The 17173-nt window shown below is 44.3% G+C and overlaps 1 protein-coding gene and 1 pseudogene across 1 annotated transcript; both read right to left on the bottom strand.

Annotated features, from left to right (window-relative positions):
• Nucleotides 1-202: 202 nt before the first annotated feature.
• LOC127333081 (subtilisin-like protease SBT1.7) lies at nucleotides 203-2714 on the bottom strand (annotated as a pseudogene).
• Nucleotides 2715-4225: 1511 nt separating this feature from the next.
• On the bottom strand, nucleotides 4226-15598 carry LOC127333080 (myosin-3). Its single transcript, XM_051359397.2, has 24 exons — nucleotides 14355-15598; nucleotides 13711-13812; nucleotides 13488-13631; nucleotides 13257-13407; nucleotides 13147-13174; nucleotides 12885-13050; nucleotides 12741-12804; nucleotides 12612-12625; nucleotides 12448-12532; nucleotides 12235-12338; nucleotides 12005-12143; nucleotides 11683-11801; nucleotides 11456-11608; nucleotides 11285-11374; nucleotides 8559-8636; nucleotides 7860-8018; nucleotides 7527-7727; nucleotides 7141-7346; nucleotides 6897-7032; nucleotides 6609-6738; nucleotides 6341-6487; nucleotides 6133-6257; nucleotides 5652-5858; nucleotides 4226-5114 (listed from the first exon to the last, which is right to left on the bottom strand). Exons 1-24 carry the CDS (start codon nucleotides 14934-14936, stop codon nucleotides 4641-4643), a joined length of 3804 nt encoding a protein of 1267 aa, XP_051215357.1. The 5' UTR covers nucleotides 14937-15598; the 3' UTR covers nucleotides 4226-4640.
• Between the last annotated feature and the right edge of the window lie 1575 nt (nucleotides 15599-17173).

The following is a 17173-nucleotide window of genomic DNA, read 5'->3' as shown; positions in this document are numbered from 1 at the left end:
AGGTGGATAAGTCAAAGTAAAAGGTTTGTGTTAAGTTATGACCTGTGCTAATCCCAAGGTTTTGGTGCAGGAGTACTGCTGTATCAGGTGTTTGCCACCACTGCTGTAATGTTGTTGGCACAAAAGTGCAATGCTAAAGTCTCCAACCTGTGCTCTGTTCTGTGAAGACTCAAAGTACAGAGTGCTTAAAACAAAGTTATCATACTGAATCATCACTTTCATTGCCAGCAACAGATTAATTCATAGTCTCATAAACAGAGCCAAATCACATTGTGTCAGTTCACTCCTTGCTAATGCAGACTCTCTCTCTTATTCATTCTGCTCAAGTTCATGCATGGCATCAATTCTCCCACAGGACGGCCACGGGGCTCCTGACTTGGTGCTTCCTGTTCTCCCAAGTGATGTGCCCGAACTCCCATCCTCCGGCCGGCTTCACAGCGTTGCTCCGGAACTCCACCGAGTAACTCTTCTTCTCGTTCTGACGCCTGAACACCAGCGTCGTCGGCGTCACCGTCACGTTCACCCCAGACGGCGCGGCGACGGTCACGTTGTACGTCTCGGCCTGCGCCGACACCTTGGTCACCGTCCTCGTCAGCGTCCGGGCGCTGGTGCGGCTGTCGAACACCGCCACCAGCGACGGGTAGTTCAGGTTGCCCGCGCCGCCGGGGAGCGTCCTCGCGCACCCGCTCATGCCGGGCACGAACCGGCGCATCTGCTCCGTGGTGTAGTTCAGGGTGCACAGCAGGTCTACGTAGTCCTCCGTGCCGAGGTCGTACACCAGCCCCGGGTCCATGGCGAGCCGCGGGAGGACCAGCCCGGCGCCGGCCGCCAACGTAGTCGCGTCGTCGCAGGTCCCGTCCTCCAAGCCGTTGTTGCTGCGGTAGCCGACGCCGTTGTCGAGGATGCGCCTGCCGTTCTTGTCGAGCGGCGTCGCGGTCGTCATCAGCGCCGACCGCACCATGGCAGGGGTCCAGTCGCCGTGCCTCTTTTTGATCAGCGCCGCGGCGCCGGCCACGTGCGGGCACGCCATGGACGTGCCAGACAAGATGTTGTACTCCACCCTCCTGGCGTCCTCCCGCGCGTACGAAGGCGGCGCGTCGCCCGACCAGGCGGCGAGGATGTTCACGCCCGGCGCGACGACGTCAGGCTTCAGGATCTCGGCCACCACCGAGTTCGGGCCGCGAGACGAGAACCCCGCCACCATCGGCGCCCGGTTCTCGCCGGTCACCGTGTCGCAGGAGAACCCGAACGAGGCGACCGGGTACGGCACGGACGACATGTAGGCGTCCAGCTTCGTGCGCCCTATGTAGCTGAGGGTGAGGCCGGGGAGAGTGAACGCCTGGGCGTCCACCGCGTCCCGGAACCGTGCCTCGCTTTGCACGCCGACTATGCCGGCTCCACCGACGGTCTGCGCGTAGATGCCGCTCTCGACGTAGTTGCGTTCGACCTTGCACACAAGAACATTTCCCGTGACGTTGTCGGGTATCATGCCATACTTGTCGCAGGAGCTGTACACGAGCGGCACCATGCTCGTGCCTCCTTGGGCCTCCACGGGGTACAGGGACTGGCCTGTGACGACCGCCCAGTTGCCGAGCTTGAGCGTCGCTGGGAACACCCGGTCCGTGGTGGCCGCGCCTACGGTGGTCGTCCACGGAGCCACGTTGCCGACGCTGGACGCCTCCGGGCCGCTGTTGCCTCCCGAGAGGACGACGAAGACGCCCCTTCGCTCGGCGCCGAACGTGGCGACGGCGAGGACGTCGTCGTAGAAGGCTGGGTCTGGGTTCCCGTCGATTCTTCCGAGGGACATGGAGATCACGTCCACTCCGTCGCTCACGGCGGCGTCAATCGCAGCCACAATGCTGGAGTCGGGACATGCCTTCGTGTTGCACGCCTTGTACATGGCGATCCGTGCTCTGGGCGCCACGCCGCGAGCGGTGCCGCGCGAGAACCCGAATAGGCTGGCGCCACGTACCTCCGACCCGGCGGCTGTCCCAGACACGTGCGTGCCGTGGCCGTCCTTGTCCCTTGGGGTGAGGGTGCCATCCTGCTCGGCGGCGAAGACCTTGGCACCGACCAGCTTGTTGTTGCACGAGCTGGCGTTGAAGCCCTCGGCGGCGACGCAGGTTCCCTTCCAGGTGGACCGCACGGGGCCGAGACCGCTGTCGTTGAAGCTGGCGCTCTCCGGCCAGATGCCGGAGTCGATGAAGCCGATGATTACGCCGTCGCCGAGCTCCGAGTCCGGCCACGCGCCGAACTCCTCGTGGAGGCCCATGAACCCAGGCGATCTCGTCGTCTGGGTGTAGCGCATCCTGCTCCTGTACACGCCGGACACGCCATGGGTGCTCGACATGCGCCGGGACTCCTCCTCCGTGAGGCGCACAGCGAAGCCGTGCATCACCGTGCCGTAGGTGTGCAGGAGGCGACTGGAGGAGTTCATGGCGGCACGGGGCGAGTGAGTGGCCACCATGGAACTGTACCACCGCTCGAGGGTGGCGAACTGGGACGGCTTGGCCAGGTGGTTGGTCTGGATGATGTAGGTGTGGGAGCTCGAAGGAAGAGGCTTCTGCTCGGCAGTGGCATCATTGGGCTTCTGGATGGTGGATGAGTGCGTGGGCTGAGCAAGGAGGAGAACTAGCAAAGTGCAGTGCCAGACGACTGAGAGTGTGGAAGCCATTGTTGGAGCTTGTGTGTGAGCTCGTGGTGGAGGAATGCATGTGTGTGGTTATGGCTTTTATAGAGAGCTTGAGCTCGGTTGGGCAACTTGTGAACGCCACGATCAAGAATTTACAATTTCTATGCAATCTCAAGATGGCACTGTGTAAGACTTTGCTAAGAGAACAAATTTACACACCTCCTGTGCTTGGGCTGATCCTATTTTGTCAAAGTGTGTAACTGAAGAGAAGTTCCAGGGATGTGCGTAATTGATGGACTATTCTTGGGCTGATCCTTTTGTTTGTCAAATGTAGTATAAATTGAACTACTCTTGCTTACAAGATAGAATCCCCTAGTTTCATACTGTGTATTTTTGTGATTCATATGAAGCACTACTTGCAAGGAGAAATTGCCACGGTTAATAATGGTGTGTTTTTTGGTAACCAATGTGAAGTACTTTGCTAGCAGAACAAATTTATACACCTTCTCGGCTTGGGATGATCCGTTGTTTGTCAAAGTATGTAACTGAAGAGGGATGTGTGGAATAATGGATAACATGCAGTATAAATTTAACGATTCTTGCTTACAAGATAGACTCCCCCAGTTTCATACTATAATTTTTTGTGATTCATATGAAACAAGACTTGCAGGGAAAAATTGTCACGGTTCAAGACTTTGTTAGGAGAACAAATTTACGCACCTTCTGGGCTTGGCATCCTTTGTTTGTCAAAGAATGTAACTGAAGAGAAGTTACAGGGATGTGCCTAAGTTGATGGACAACAAATGCAGTACAAATGCCAGTGCTATGTATTTTTGTCATCCAAGGAGATATTATCACGATTAATAATGATGTTTCTTTTGTAACCAATGTAAAGTATTCTCACTTTCCCCATGGTAAAAGTACTTTGCTTACTCGTCATTACTTCGGTGTAGGCATGCTAATTGCTGAAGCTTCCACTCCACGATTTGCTTGCATGACATATTTAGCTATCATCTATTCACCTTGAGTACAGAAGCAAGATGTGTCGTTTCTCCAGCATTGGCACAGCTAGTGGAGGCTAAATGTGGCTCTGAAACAAAATTATTGACAACTGATTTTGTGTGTAGCAAGCAGGACAGAGAAGGCACATGGATGCTGAATGCAAACAAAACGAAACAGAATTTCCAAAGATGGGGAAGGGATGAAACGGCCTCCACTATCCTTCTTTTCTTAAAACTCAACTGGTACTGTCCCCTGCCTGCTTGTTTCTGCTGAGAGACGCACCATTTAAAGACGACAATGAACTGCAAGCGCACATTTTCAGTTAACATCCTAGCTTTGTATGAGGCATGAAACCAACTACCTAAATATGTGATTGAGTAGCACAGAAGCTGTCTATTATAGAGCCAACAGTTCATATTTTTTACTAGAGCTCCTTACCACATTCACAAAGAGAAATACTCCTTGCCAAATTTACAACAGTATGATATTTGAGCAAAGTGGCTGTGCACTGAACCCTGACGACCATATGTGACTCTGATTTTTTGCACACTCAGGTACAATGGAGAAACAAAACTTACGGCACCGAAGGGATAAGAAAAAGGAATCAAATGCTTTGCACATTCCAACGAGTTATTTGCTGTACAGGAATTACAGTCCTGCTGTTGCATCTCTATTCGCTCTTGGCGGATAATCTGTATATAATTACCCTTCCACATTTCAGGTTCATCGCTCTACATACAATGATTACATACATACACTGACAACACTGAACTAATATACATTTACATATCTCTTGTTGTGCCCTATGTAATCCTTTTGACACTCCCAAAAAATTGGATGCACAGGTATTGGCGATCGAGTTTGTCATCACCACCATCTCACCTGCCTTGTGGTTACGAGAGAAAGAACCACGAAATCATCTTCTCTCCAGCCATTTCTTGATTTCTTCCACTTGTGCAATGGCATGCAAATGTGCGCAAATGATCTCACCTCATAGGTTCTGCATTCATTTGGAGCTCTTCTTCCCCCACCATCTTTTCCGAGATTTCTCATCCTGACTGCTGACCTTCTGAAGGTTTACCTTCGTCTCCTTCAATCGAGATTTGTAATCTTTCTTCCATGTAGCAAAGCGGTCCCTCAGCTTCCTGAGTTCATCATCCGGATTCATATTTGAGCCAATCTGTCCAGACTTAACGGCAACAAGGAAGCCAGCATCATCATCAAACACCTGCCGCCTATCCTCAAACTCCTTTGCTAGGTGATTCACAGCATTTATCCTCCTATCTGAGTTTCCTGACACCACTCTAGCTTCAGGGTTGTGGTTTTGATATTTCAACTCTGTCCCCTCCGGGGTATGAGTCCCTGTGGACATTGTTTCTTCAGAGTCATATTGAGCAAGTGTTGGAGTCGTATCAGTCCGAGCCGCTCGGGTGACCATGTCATCAGCAACTAGGCTCTTCTTAGCAGCCACAAGACTCAACTGAAAGGAATACAAGAGGATCATATCAACATGAATGCATCAGTGCAGGAAAACATTATTGGGTGGAACGGAATTATAAGCTACTCTTCTCTAATATCCAAATATTCAAACATCGACATTACCTTGCTGGGGGTGACACATGATTTGGCTCGATGCAACTATCTTTAGTTGAAGGCTTGTTTGACACAACATTCGTGAATATTTCAAATTTCATCACAAAGAGGCATGTTGTAGTACAACAGAATATGTTGTCATTTTCTCTTAACAGATAAATTTCATGTTTTAGATGATGTTGAGCAAGGGTATAAATGAAGATGTTGACACATTATTTCACTCAATGCAACTATTCTTTTGTCGAAGGCTTGTTTGACACAACATTCGTGAATATTAACCTTCATCACACGAGGCATGTTGAAGTACAGCAGTATATGTTGTCATTCTTTTGACACATAAATTTCATGTTTTAGAAGATGTTGAGCAAGACTATAATATAAATGAAAATACATGCTACAAGGAGATTTCACCACAGAAGATTACCTGCAGAGAAGAGAGCTGTTTCTTCCATGCCTCTTCCATAGATTTCATTTTGACCTCATATTCTGACCACTTATTCTCGTACTGTTCCAACTGTTGCTTCAGCATTGCATTTTCTTCCTCTTTGTCTCGCAATAAAGCCTCAGCTTTTGAAACACGTCCCTGGAGATCTGTGACAACTGGTTGGCGATGATACTCTCCATTCATTTCCTGCCATGAGATGCAAATCATTAAAAAGTATCAAACCTTTGACAACTCAGCCAGTAGAAAGTTAAATGCATTCAGTAGCTTGAAAACTTTAGACCATAAAAATTGTAGTTGGATAATTCACCCAGTGGATATTTTCAGTAGATCTTTGTTAGTTATTAGGTAAAATAAAGTACTACTCATCCAGTACTCGATAAAAATGGTATGCAATAGCAGCCAGGGTCTTGCGAGATTTAGAATATATAAAAGTATAGAAGTCTAATTACATAGGACTCACATTGCATAACCCTGCTTGTGAAATGGTCTTCTTTACATCCCTTTTAGCTTTGCTGTGAATGACCTTTGATTCCCGTTCTTCCTGCAAGCACTTAAATTTCCTCCTGGCCAGGCACCCACGCATTACTGCAGAAACATTAGGGAAGTAGATGATTAGATGAATACAATTATATAGCCCAATATTCTACTGCTAGGCCTCTGTAGATTACCAGACTGTAGAAGAACAATATTTTTAAGTTGACCAGTAAGCATGGTAGCTGCAAGTCGACGCCTAGTGTACTTCTGTATGAGAACGGCTGCCCTCCATCTCTTGAAAAGATTATCAAACCGAACTCTTGCCTTCTCACCTCTTACGACTGTACGTTGGCAAAGGTAAAAAAGGTAAATGAAATATCGAAGAATGAGCTGATAAACAGAGCAAGGAAAAAAATGTCTCGGTTTGCACATGCTATAAGGTGTTTTCGTTAGGAATATTACATGACTGCAAAGTCGTTGCTCCTTTCTTCAGTTTGTGGTATTCTTGTCGAGTATGCAACCCACGGAAGTTCTTCTGAATCCGAAGGGCTCCATGCAGCATCCTGTTTTTAGCATTTTCCAGAGCAGCAACCTACAAAATTATCAACCAGAATGACAAACATCCATATACCTGAATAGATAATCATTAGAAAGTAAATTTTACTACGGTATACCAAAAATATTACTGATCTTGTATATTAAATTGAATACTTGAGCGCATGATGAAAAATGTTAGTATGCTTGTTATACCTGTCCTGTACGAACAAACAATTTTGTGTAGCCAACTTGATACATTTCTGGGGGTATATTGAATTGTTGTAATACTGCAACTGAAATGCTCAGCGGATTCTGAGACGCGATAGAATGAGAGAGGAGAAACCCATATCTGCAGATTTTTTTTAAAAAAAGATTTTGAACAAAATAAAGATGTATAATTATGAAGACTAGCTCAGTGTTTCCGGCAAAAGAGATACTAGCTCGGCAAACTAGCAACCTTTCAGCAAACTGTTGGTGAGTCATCCGCGTTGGATAGCCTGCCCTTGATATCCGCACAACTTCGAGCACCCCACAGCACTTAAGCTGGTGCAAGACAACATCATGTTCAAATTGCCTTGGACGTTGTTTGTTATTTGGCTGGATGCATCGAATGAAATGAGGAGTTGTATTCTCCAACTGCTGCATGAGCTTGAATAGTTGAGCCTGTATATAAGAGAGAGTATCGAGATTGTTACATGTAAAACCATATTTTCAGCAAGCAACATCAAAAAAGATGTTACCACAAAGAAGAGTGCAAATTATAGAACTGGGAGGAAATAAATAGAGAACTAGAGAAGCATTCTCAAACGAAATCATCTGATCAAATGAATAGATGGTGAATACCTTAAATTTGGTCACGACGCTTTGTTTTTGTGAATCAATTACAAAGTGGCGCGACAAACTTGATTTATTCTGAGAGTCAGCAATCATGACAGATGCAAAATCTTTTGGAAGATCACTTTTGCACGAAGAGAGTAGTTGAATTGACTCTGAGTGCAATGGATCTCTATTCTTCTCCAAGAACCCAGTCGTATCATATGTAACCTAGAACCACAGTGTGTACAATTATCAAGTAGCATATAGAGAGCTTCCACACAAAACGAATTAACCGATGGGTTCAACAGGCCAAGCGCACAAATGGAGAAAATATCAAATATGTATTTGAAGACCACCAACCTCTCCAGCATAATGACAAATCTTAAAGGCGCCTTCTTGTTCACCCTTAAAGCCCAAGTTTCCACTCAGCTGCTGCCTAAGCTTGTTAGCTAAGGAAAGATCTGTTGCCTTTGGGAACGTAGACTCTTCATCCAGCAAAGACAATAGCCCCAGAGGTTTCTGTAACATAATAATAAAAATCATGTAAAATAGTGCACATACACATATAGAAGATGTAAACCTGTGGAACTAATATCAAAAGGTACTAATATGCCATCACCATCAAGGTATCACAGCTTCTTTAACAATTGCAGCCAAACAATTATGGAGTTTTCTTTTAGGAAAGCATGGATGCACTCTTCTTAAAGATAATTCCATCTATTCAAAATTTCTGTCACTTTTTCATTGATGATATCATTTACTTAAGTAACTCAGAAATCTTGCGTCTCAAGAAATTTAGATATAGAAGTTATAAATTTCTGCACTGTGTATGACTATTGATTCATAGTGGAACTAAAAACAAGAAAAGAAAAAATTGCCACAGAAAGAAAAGTTGAGTAAAGAAAATTCAGTTATAGTTTTGTCTGGACCTGTCAGTTCAGCAATTATTAACAAGTGCATATAAATGTAGTTTGAAATATTAATCGAAGTGGCTATATAGATACTGCGAGGTTATGGTCCATAAGTAAAGCAAGCCCGTGAAAAATATATACAGTATACCTTCTCAAAGAGAGACAAACAGTCAGTGTTGTCCACAAATTCCACACTGGCCCAGTCAATTCCATCATCCAGGTATTCCTGAAAGAAAAGAATTAGCATGCCTACATAGCTATGGAGTAAAAAGTATGAAACTGGGAACAAGTGAATGCATGAGGAGGTAAATGAGAACTGCACAAATCAACCTTACAATTTCACAATACAAAAACTAACACAAGGTACATGATCTTACAATAACTGAGAATTCAGACAGTTGGGCTCCATCATTAGTAAAATGCAAATCACGTCCAGTGTTCGACTAATAGGATATCCATTATGAATTTAATCAGTCAAGTTTAGTGCATTAACTTGGTCCATCCACATTCTTCTTCTCACCTATGTTTCATCCCCCAATTCCCTACGCCATGGCATCCTGCCATCCTCATGGCCATGGGCGGAGCGTAGTGGATACATTGTCATGGCTTGTCCTTACTTCTGACTAATTCATTTAGATTATGTATTAGTTTGCGTGCATATAGTGATTTTGTTTGTGTCAATTGCATCTGTAAGAAGATCCCGATACTGAAATGCCTGGCTTGAGGTTAGGCCCCTACCACATTCTTCTCACCTATGTTACATTCCCCAATTCCCTACGCCGTGGCATCCTGCCATCCTCATGGCCATGGGTGGAGCGTAGTGGAGACCATACAGGGTCATGGCCTGTCCTTACTTCTGACTATTTTATTTAGATTATGTATTAGTTTGCGTGCATATAGTGAATTTTTTTTTTGTGTCATTTGGGGGAAGACTTAGGTAGGATCAAGTTTCAGATGGGATCTATAAGAACTTTTTTTTTTTGAAAAGACAAAACATGTTCAAATATTCTGGAAAAAAATGACAACACATGTGTGTTACATATGCAAGGTCAAAAAAATTCAGCTTCAAATTCGACATACACTTAGAGAACCAAAAAAGATAAATTTGGGTGTGAATAGTGTGAAATCTTATTCAACCAGATCTGCCACTATTCATAGTCCAATTTATCTTTTTTGTTTCTCCAAGTGTAGATCAAATTTTGAGCTGAAACTTTTTGGAGTTGTAAACACAGCCCATAGAAATGTTTGTTATATATTATTTTCAGATTTTTTGCATTTTTAGAATATGTTTTCTGTGGGTTGATCCTATGATTCCACCTAATAAGGAGATCCTATACAAGTCTCTCCCATGTCATTTGCATTTATACGAAGATCCCGATACTGAAATGCCTGGCTTTAGGTTAGGCCCCTACCAACCATCCTCACCAGACACCAGGGGAAGGAGGGACGCTGGAGTCCAATGTAGTAATTTCGGTAAGTGTAAACAAGCCGGGCTCGAGCTCGATTTATATTCCGAACAAAGAAATTAGCTCGAGCTCGGCTCGCGAGCCAATAACTAGGATCGAGCTCAGCTCACCGAAGGCCTGCAAGCTTTGCCGAGCCTTGCCTGATATAAAAATTGTAGATTATTTCCTGCGCAGTGCCAGGAGCGCAAGCACATGCCTTCCTGATCATTTCTCAAGCCTTTCTTATAGATCGCGCTCCTGCTGAAACTTTGTATAACAAGCTAGGTGGTACAAAAGAGTGCACTTGTGCTACAGCCCGCAGTTGAATAAAAATATTGGCCGTACAAGGCTGCTAATAGGTTTCACAAGCCAGCGCATTTAATATGCAGCAATGGTGGACCAGAAGCTAGGCTTGTTAATCATAGTTGCTTAGTTTTTTTGGAAGATGGGCATGTGGATCGTATTTGTAGCACTAAACTATTTAAGGAGGAATGGTGTGGAGGTGTCAGCGATGGTTGCATCATTGCATGCTTTGCCGAGCATCACCGAACAGTTCGAGCTCGGCTCTTCCAAGCTCGCGAGCTTTTCCTTGGGTTTGAGTCCGGCTAGTCAAGAATCTGAGCTGAGCTTTTACCGCGTCGAACTCAAACTGTTTGTCAAGCCCAAAACTTTTTTGACAGGCCTAATTTCGGCCCACTAACTGGTGATGACCCGGAGCTTTAGTTTGGTTCAATGTGGGTGTCTAATTTGGTGTTGACAGCTTTCCCTAAGAAAACACTAGGTTCTCACGAAATAAGGTGTTAGTAGCAGATTTAATAAGCAAACTGGCCCCTGCTTGACTTTACGTCATGCTCCACCACTGCACATGGTGCTAGTTACCTAGTTTACTTAGGCCAGAAGGCCAGAACTTGCAGGCCCAGCAGATATCAACTGTGTCCTGTGGTTTTTTAGCCTTTTGTCTTTCCTGAACCAGATCGAGCATATCTGTTCCCTACATCTTAGATAATAACCAAGTTTACCATTTCCACACCATACCATACAATAAAATTCAGGGTTTGCTATTTTTCCTAATCAGAGTAGGTACAATCATGGCCTGCTACTGCTGGGGTTTGTTAGACTAGCTTCAAGTACTTTGACATCGTTTCTATTCAGGAAAGCATAGAGGCATTCAGATTCTCAGAAGACAAGACATAAAACAAATAGTATCGGATACTGTAATCGCACAAGAGCATGCACATCTAACATGACTTTGTAAATCAACTTCAGCATGACCAAACGCCCCAGTTATGATTATGTCGGGAAGTTTATAGGGTCACTTACATCTTTAGCAGCACTGAGGGCTCAATGTATCCTAACACTAGTTTACAAGAAATTGTTTGCACCAATTAAATTAAAACAGAAAATAACTGAGGCAAGTGTTAAAAGTTACCTCCTGTTCCAGTTTGAATAGATGTCGGTTAAAATGCTGTTGCAGCCTTTCGTTGGCATAATTTATACAGAACTGTTCAAAGCCATTTTTCTGCAAGGGTATAACTAAATGTCATCTGAGGAACTCCCAAGCAAAAAAACTTTTTTCAATCAAATTCAATGAACTCCATACACTGAAAGATTCGAAGCCATATATATCTAAAATACTTATGGATCTCCGTGTATGTTGCCTCCCCGTTCCAAGCGAATGGTTAATTTGTTCAACAATCCAGTCAAATAGATGGGCATAGATCGACTTTGCTAGAGCATCCCTTGCATCAATGGCCTACCAAGAAGAAAACAGTAAGAAACAGCTGACCCGTAGTCCCAGGTAGATAAATTTCCAAACCAATGCTCAACCTGGGTCAACGTCAGCCTTTGAACAATATTTTCCTTTCCAGCTTGAATTTTACGAGTTGACAGAGCAATCACCAGTTGAGGAACACTGCAACCTAACAGCTTTGCTGCATTAGATAACCCTGTGAAAACATCAAACAGTGAGAAACAATAGTTATTCAGTGAACTCCATGAAAATCAACTGACAACAATAGCAACTTTTTCTACAAATACAGAACTAAATTTTGGGATATTTCTACAGGATATACCAAAACAAAAAAAAAATATGGAAGGTAATGGGTTCTTTATACAAAGAGGAGTAGATCCGCAAATGGGAGACTGGTACCTTCATTTGAATCAACTTCCACATGGTTTTCGTTGTCTATCACAGAGAATGAAATGTTTCCCAGCCACAAGACAACTGCAAGCATAGAAAATAATTCCATTTGGTTTTCCCCAGATATTTGAACAATATCCAACGCACTCTGCAAAATGGAAAAAAAATAGACATGAATAACAAATCATGATAATAGCCGAAGTTTTGGCAGAAACATGTTTGATTTGTGGCAACATTACCAGTAACGATGAAAACCTTTTAGCATCATCAACACCATCAATTCTCAAGCAAGCGCTCTGCTTCAAGTAATTGTAGTAATCGGCGTCTCTCAGAAACAATTTTTCTGCAACAGCACATACATATAACAGATTAAAAAATGACAGGGGGTGTTGTAGCATATATGTATTCTCAGGAACACCCTTATAGAACTTCAGTTATGGATGTGTGGTTACTTCTATGAAGAGGAGAAGCTCCAGAACACAGCTGATAGAAAATATGATATGATCTCTCTCCTGGTGCCCTTCGAACCACCCTCGACTGCACAAGCACGATATAAGAGATTACACCTTTCAGAAATACTCAAATGGAGTTTTGGAAATGTCTGAAACTATTGTACCTTCTCAAGCAGGACTGTTCCATGAGATTCAGTTAGATGAACATACATCATACATGCCCAAAGAAACAAGTTAGCACGAGTTGGCGATATTGTCACTATATCAACAACAAATGGTACAAAAAGGCTTACATGTTTGGATTTTAGCACCAGACATCTTCCCGGTTTCAGAAAAGTGTATTTCAGTAAGCTTACCCTGTATAAAAATCATGAAGTTGTCAGAAGAATTACTTAAGAATGATGAATTGACAACAATGTTACTTAAGATGAACTCACGAATCGGCTCGAATTATCATTTCTTGATGTTTTTGCATTCCCTAATGCTTCCAGAATAACATTGGTCTGTAGAACCTCAGACTCCATACCATTAGCGCCCCCTAGAGCAGCCAAATACTGCATAGCAATTTTAGCTGTTTCAGTTTTTCCTGCTCCACTTTCACCACTGAGATAAGACAAACATCAGAGAGACCATGTTAAAAATTGCGCAACCCAGAGCTTTGTGATTACTACTACAGAATGTACAGTAGAGCATTCTAACCTTATTATTATAGATTGGTTTATGCCATCTGCAGGATATCATCAGTTGCATTAGAAGATATATCTTGCAAATAAATTCTATTGAACTGACTACGTTTTTATAACACATACCTCTTAGCATTTCGTTAAAAGCTAAATCAGCGATTGCATACACATGTGGATCATTCTTGAGCTTCTGCCTGTATTGTCTGATGACATCTTTCCCGTAGAGTGGAACTTCTTTAAGTGGGTTAATGGCAATAAGAACAGGTCCTGCTTTCGTCTGCGATGACAAGAGAACACAAATGAAGAGATGCTGACTGGACCATGAACAATCTAATGAGCTTGCTGGATAATGCATACATAGATAAGATCACGAGAGTATCGGAACTGCAGATTGTAAAGGACAGAAGGTCCATTAAGGTAGCTCATCTGGATTAGATCATCCACTCCATCTAGAATATCAGGGTTGGCAGGCAAAAGTCTGTCTGATGGCAGTGTCAAAACCTGCGCAAAGAAAACTTATAAGTAACAATATTACAAAAATTTACTCATAATTGTAGCGTTAAAGCAACATGACACTCACTTCACCATTAACCAGGAGTATTTCGACCTCATCTCCGGAAATTGATTGAACCTGTCCGAGTTCCCACTTTTTATCTGAAGCAGAACACCAAACACGTAGCTTCTGAAAGAAAAGAAAAAACAAATATTATTACGCTGCCTCGCTTTTTCTACCATAACACCAGGTTAAAATCATCACGCGAAAAGATTTATATGAGAACTAATTCCAAGAAGTGCAAAATTGTTCTGTTTGTCCAATATATCCATATTTCTGACTTTTGAGGATCGAACTAACATGCCAAAGTACTTGACACAGAGGCTATGAAAAAGCATTAAAAAGGCACTAGTTGCGTCTACTGCTTATCCTGCAGAATAAGAAGTTCAGTATACTTATAGGAAAATAGTAAATTCACATCAATTTCATATTGTACATACAGAAGCAGGTTGTAAGCCAATAAATGCAGCACACAAAATAAACAGATGTAAGCATCGATGTGATTAACATTTCTTGGTGTAGAATCCTGAGTGGGTTCTTGCCAACATAGCACAGAAGTATTCCGCCTAAAATCTCAGACAAATTGAACTTGTTGCCATATGTTGTCTGTTACTTTGTACACATGAAAATAAGATAAATCTCATAGAATTCACGATGAACGAGATTCTGACCTTTTGGAGGACATAGTCCATGGAATCAGTAAACACAGGCTTCCCATTTCTCTTTGACCTTGCTGAGGAACAATAAGGAGAGGGAGGCTCCTTATTGCAGGCCACTGCATCCTTGCTCGCCTCATTGAGATTCTCGACATATGGAGACTCATCCTGTGGTTCCACACTACGTAGCTTCCTCTTAGCCCCGAAGATGCGACCATTCGCAGCCATCCCCTCCTTGGCATCCTGCACAGCAATCTCCTTCTTAACCTCTGGCGTCTTCTCCTTTTCAATCTCCGGCTTCTTCTCACTAAGAACTTCCGGCTTCTTCTCACTGACAACCTCCGGCTTCTTGTCAGCCATCACGGTATCCAGCACCACAGCACCTTGTTCTGCCACTCCATTCTCAAGATGAACCCTAGGAGGCGTGGGCGAGCGCCTTGCCCTGGGCAACCGGCCCCGGCAGGTGGGCCGGGCTGGCAATGCCGGCGGCTCGTCCTTGGGCTGCTCGTCACGCTTCTTTATGGTCTCGAGCAGGACCTCGAGGGAGCTCTTGGGAGCGGCTGGGACTGGCGCCATCAGGGCGGCTGCAGAGAGCATCACCGCTCTCCCTGAGAAAATCAACAAGCCACCGGACCAAACCAGCGAGCCGCGCTGAGGGTCAGAGAGCAATACGCCAAATCCTACAGCGGAACGCCGTAGAGGCCAGGAATTCCTCCATTTCTCATCAAATCAGCGCCAAAGTCCAGCCCCTGACTCCACGAAGGGGTCGAAAGCGACACAGACCCAAACCCCGAATTTCTGCAGCCAGGCACTAGAAAACCTCGAAATTCCCCAAAAACAAATCTCCCAAAATCTCACGCTCCCGGCCCCGGAAATAGCAGCAGCAATCCCACGCGCCAAGAACAAATTTTTGGCGGTGCCGCGCCGAGGGCCGGGGTGAAAGAAACCCGGAACTCCGGGCGATTCTTGAAGGGGGCGCCGGGGAACACGGCAGCAAAAAGGCGGGCTGCGATCTCTGGCGAAAGGAGCCGAAGCAAAGGCAAAGCCTGCTCCGAATCAAGAGGTCGGGGCACTACCACGAGCAGCAGCAGCAGAAATCGTCCAAGAAACGCATCAAAGACAGCAGCGCCACTGGAAGGAAAAAACAGGATGATTTCTCCCCCCGCACGCGCTAAGAACCGCTCCCGAATCAGGACGAAACCCCAAAAAAAACCGAAATTTGTTTCTCTCCGCTCCGCTCCGCTCCCTTCTCCCTCACAATTTCAAACCTCCATCCCCTCCACCATGCTTCTTCGTCTTTTTCCTCCCCCCTTTCCCCTTGATCCGTTACTTAGGCCACTGGCGAAAACTATTTAGGACAGAGGAAAATCGAATTACGGTTGTGCCCTTGCTTGCGGTCGCAGGCTGCGGTGCTGGCTGGTGGTGCTCTTGTAAATACGGAGTGATTGGAAGGGTGGTTGTGAGTGAGCTGTGGATTGGGGGTGGTGCCAGTTTGGACCGTTGGATGCGAGCGGCTGTGCTCTCCGCTCCACGACTTCAGTTGGGCCAAGGGAAGTTACGCAACTGCCCCCATGGAGATTAGTGGTCTCGCACCACCGGGTCTGGCTGCTCTGTTTCTTGGGTGGGTTGCTATTGATTTTATTAAGAGATAGAGGTGCTTTAATTATTTTCCATTTTATTGTGCCATGTCTGGAGGAAAAAGTAAATGGATAATTAAGTAGCTCATGTTTGGTAGGTCTTATTTGTTTGTGGTGTTTCTGTACTGTGGTCAATGTGCAGGGATCATGTATTTGTCATATGTTTTGCTTAGAAAGCTTGTGCTATGGTCAATGGGTAGTCGTGCATTATGATAAGTAGATTAGTTTATGCTAGAGGTTTGCCACTTCGATGAACATGGATTGGTGTGCTTACTTGTGGTGCTGCTACACGTATATAATAATAAGCAATTACCCTTGAAGTTGTTGTCCATTGTCACCTCAACTCATTAGCTTTGAGAACCAAGTAGGATTTTTCATTTTATATTACAGAAAATGTAAGTCATCGTGTGGCGGAGAAAATTACTAGTCGGCGGTCAGCCTCACTTGAGTAATAGGGCCGAATATGCTTCGACCGGTTCCATGTCGCATTCTACAAGCATGCATGAACATTTTAAACGCAGGACAAACAGTAAATCTAATGGCTTGGTGTGTTATCTTTCTGTCAGATACCTACGAAAAATAGGTGCGCTACCGCCAAAAATGGTTTCGAGAGGCCTGATTGTACGATTCGATTTAGGTCCTGATTGTCTTCTTCGGGAGCTTGAATTCGAGTTGAATGTAGCCCCAACTGCTCAATAAAAGATTTATTTTTACCCGTAAAGAACTATCTAATTTGCTTCGACATCCATGTACTTCTCCTTTTTGCAGGAAAATGTAGGTTTATTTTCACCAAAAGAATGGCGATCAAATCGCACTTGAGTAAATAGGGCTAAATATGCTTTAGTATGTACAAGGTGATTTTGACGAGCATGTAATTGAGATCTTCGTTCACGCTAAATAAATTGTTACCCTTTCTCCAATAAATTGTACTTTAGGGTAAATTGGTCGATGCATGCATTTAATGTGGTATCGAAAACCAAAGGTCTCAAAATCAAGGCCCGGGCAAATGCAATATTCAATTTCGAAAAATTGGCATTTGGCCTGGTATAGCTTAGACACGACGGAAGATGTTGAAATATATTGCCCACTCTTATCTAAGAATTCAAGAAAAAAATGTTGAAGTGGTGGATACATGCAAATTAATGTAGGAGTATATTTGGAAGAGTTGTCTTCTCTTTGTTTAGAAATGCTTAAGTT

This window comes from Lolium perenne, chromosome 2 (genome assembly GCF_019359855.2).
Source record: "Lolium perenne isolate Kyuss_39 chromosome 2, Kyuss_2.0, whole genome shotgun sequence".
NCBI classification, from domain to species: Eukaryota; Viridiplantae; Streptophyta; class Magnoliopsida; order Poales; family Poaceae; genus Lolium; species Lolium perenne.
The sequence above is the reverse complement of the archived record's forward strand: the minus strand, read 5'-3'. Positions and strand labels throughout refer to the sequence as shown.

What these genes read in the sequence shown, in the direction of transcription:
- LOC127333080 (XM_051359397.2), bottom strand. Translation starts at nt 14,936, where the DNA reads ATGCTCTCTGCAGCCGCCCTGATGGCGCCAGTCCCAGCCGCTCCCAAG. An exon ending in ACTCTCGTGATCTTATCTAT is followed by an intron (nt 13,408 to 13,487) that starts GTATGCATTATC and finishes TTGTCATCGCAG; the next exon opens with ACGAAAGCAGGACCTGTTCT. An exon ending in AACCAATCTATAATAATAAG is followed by an intron (nt 13,051 to 13,146) that starts GTTAGAATGCTC and finishes GTCTTATCTCAG; the next exon opens with TGGTGAAAGTGGAGCAGGAA.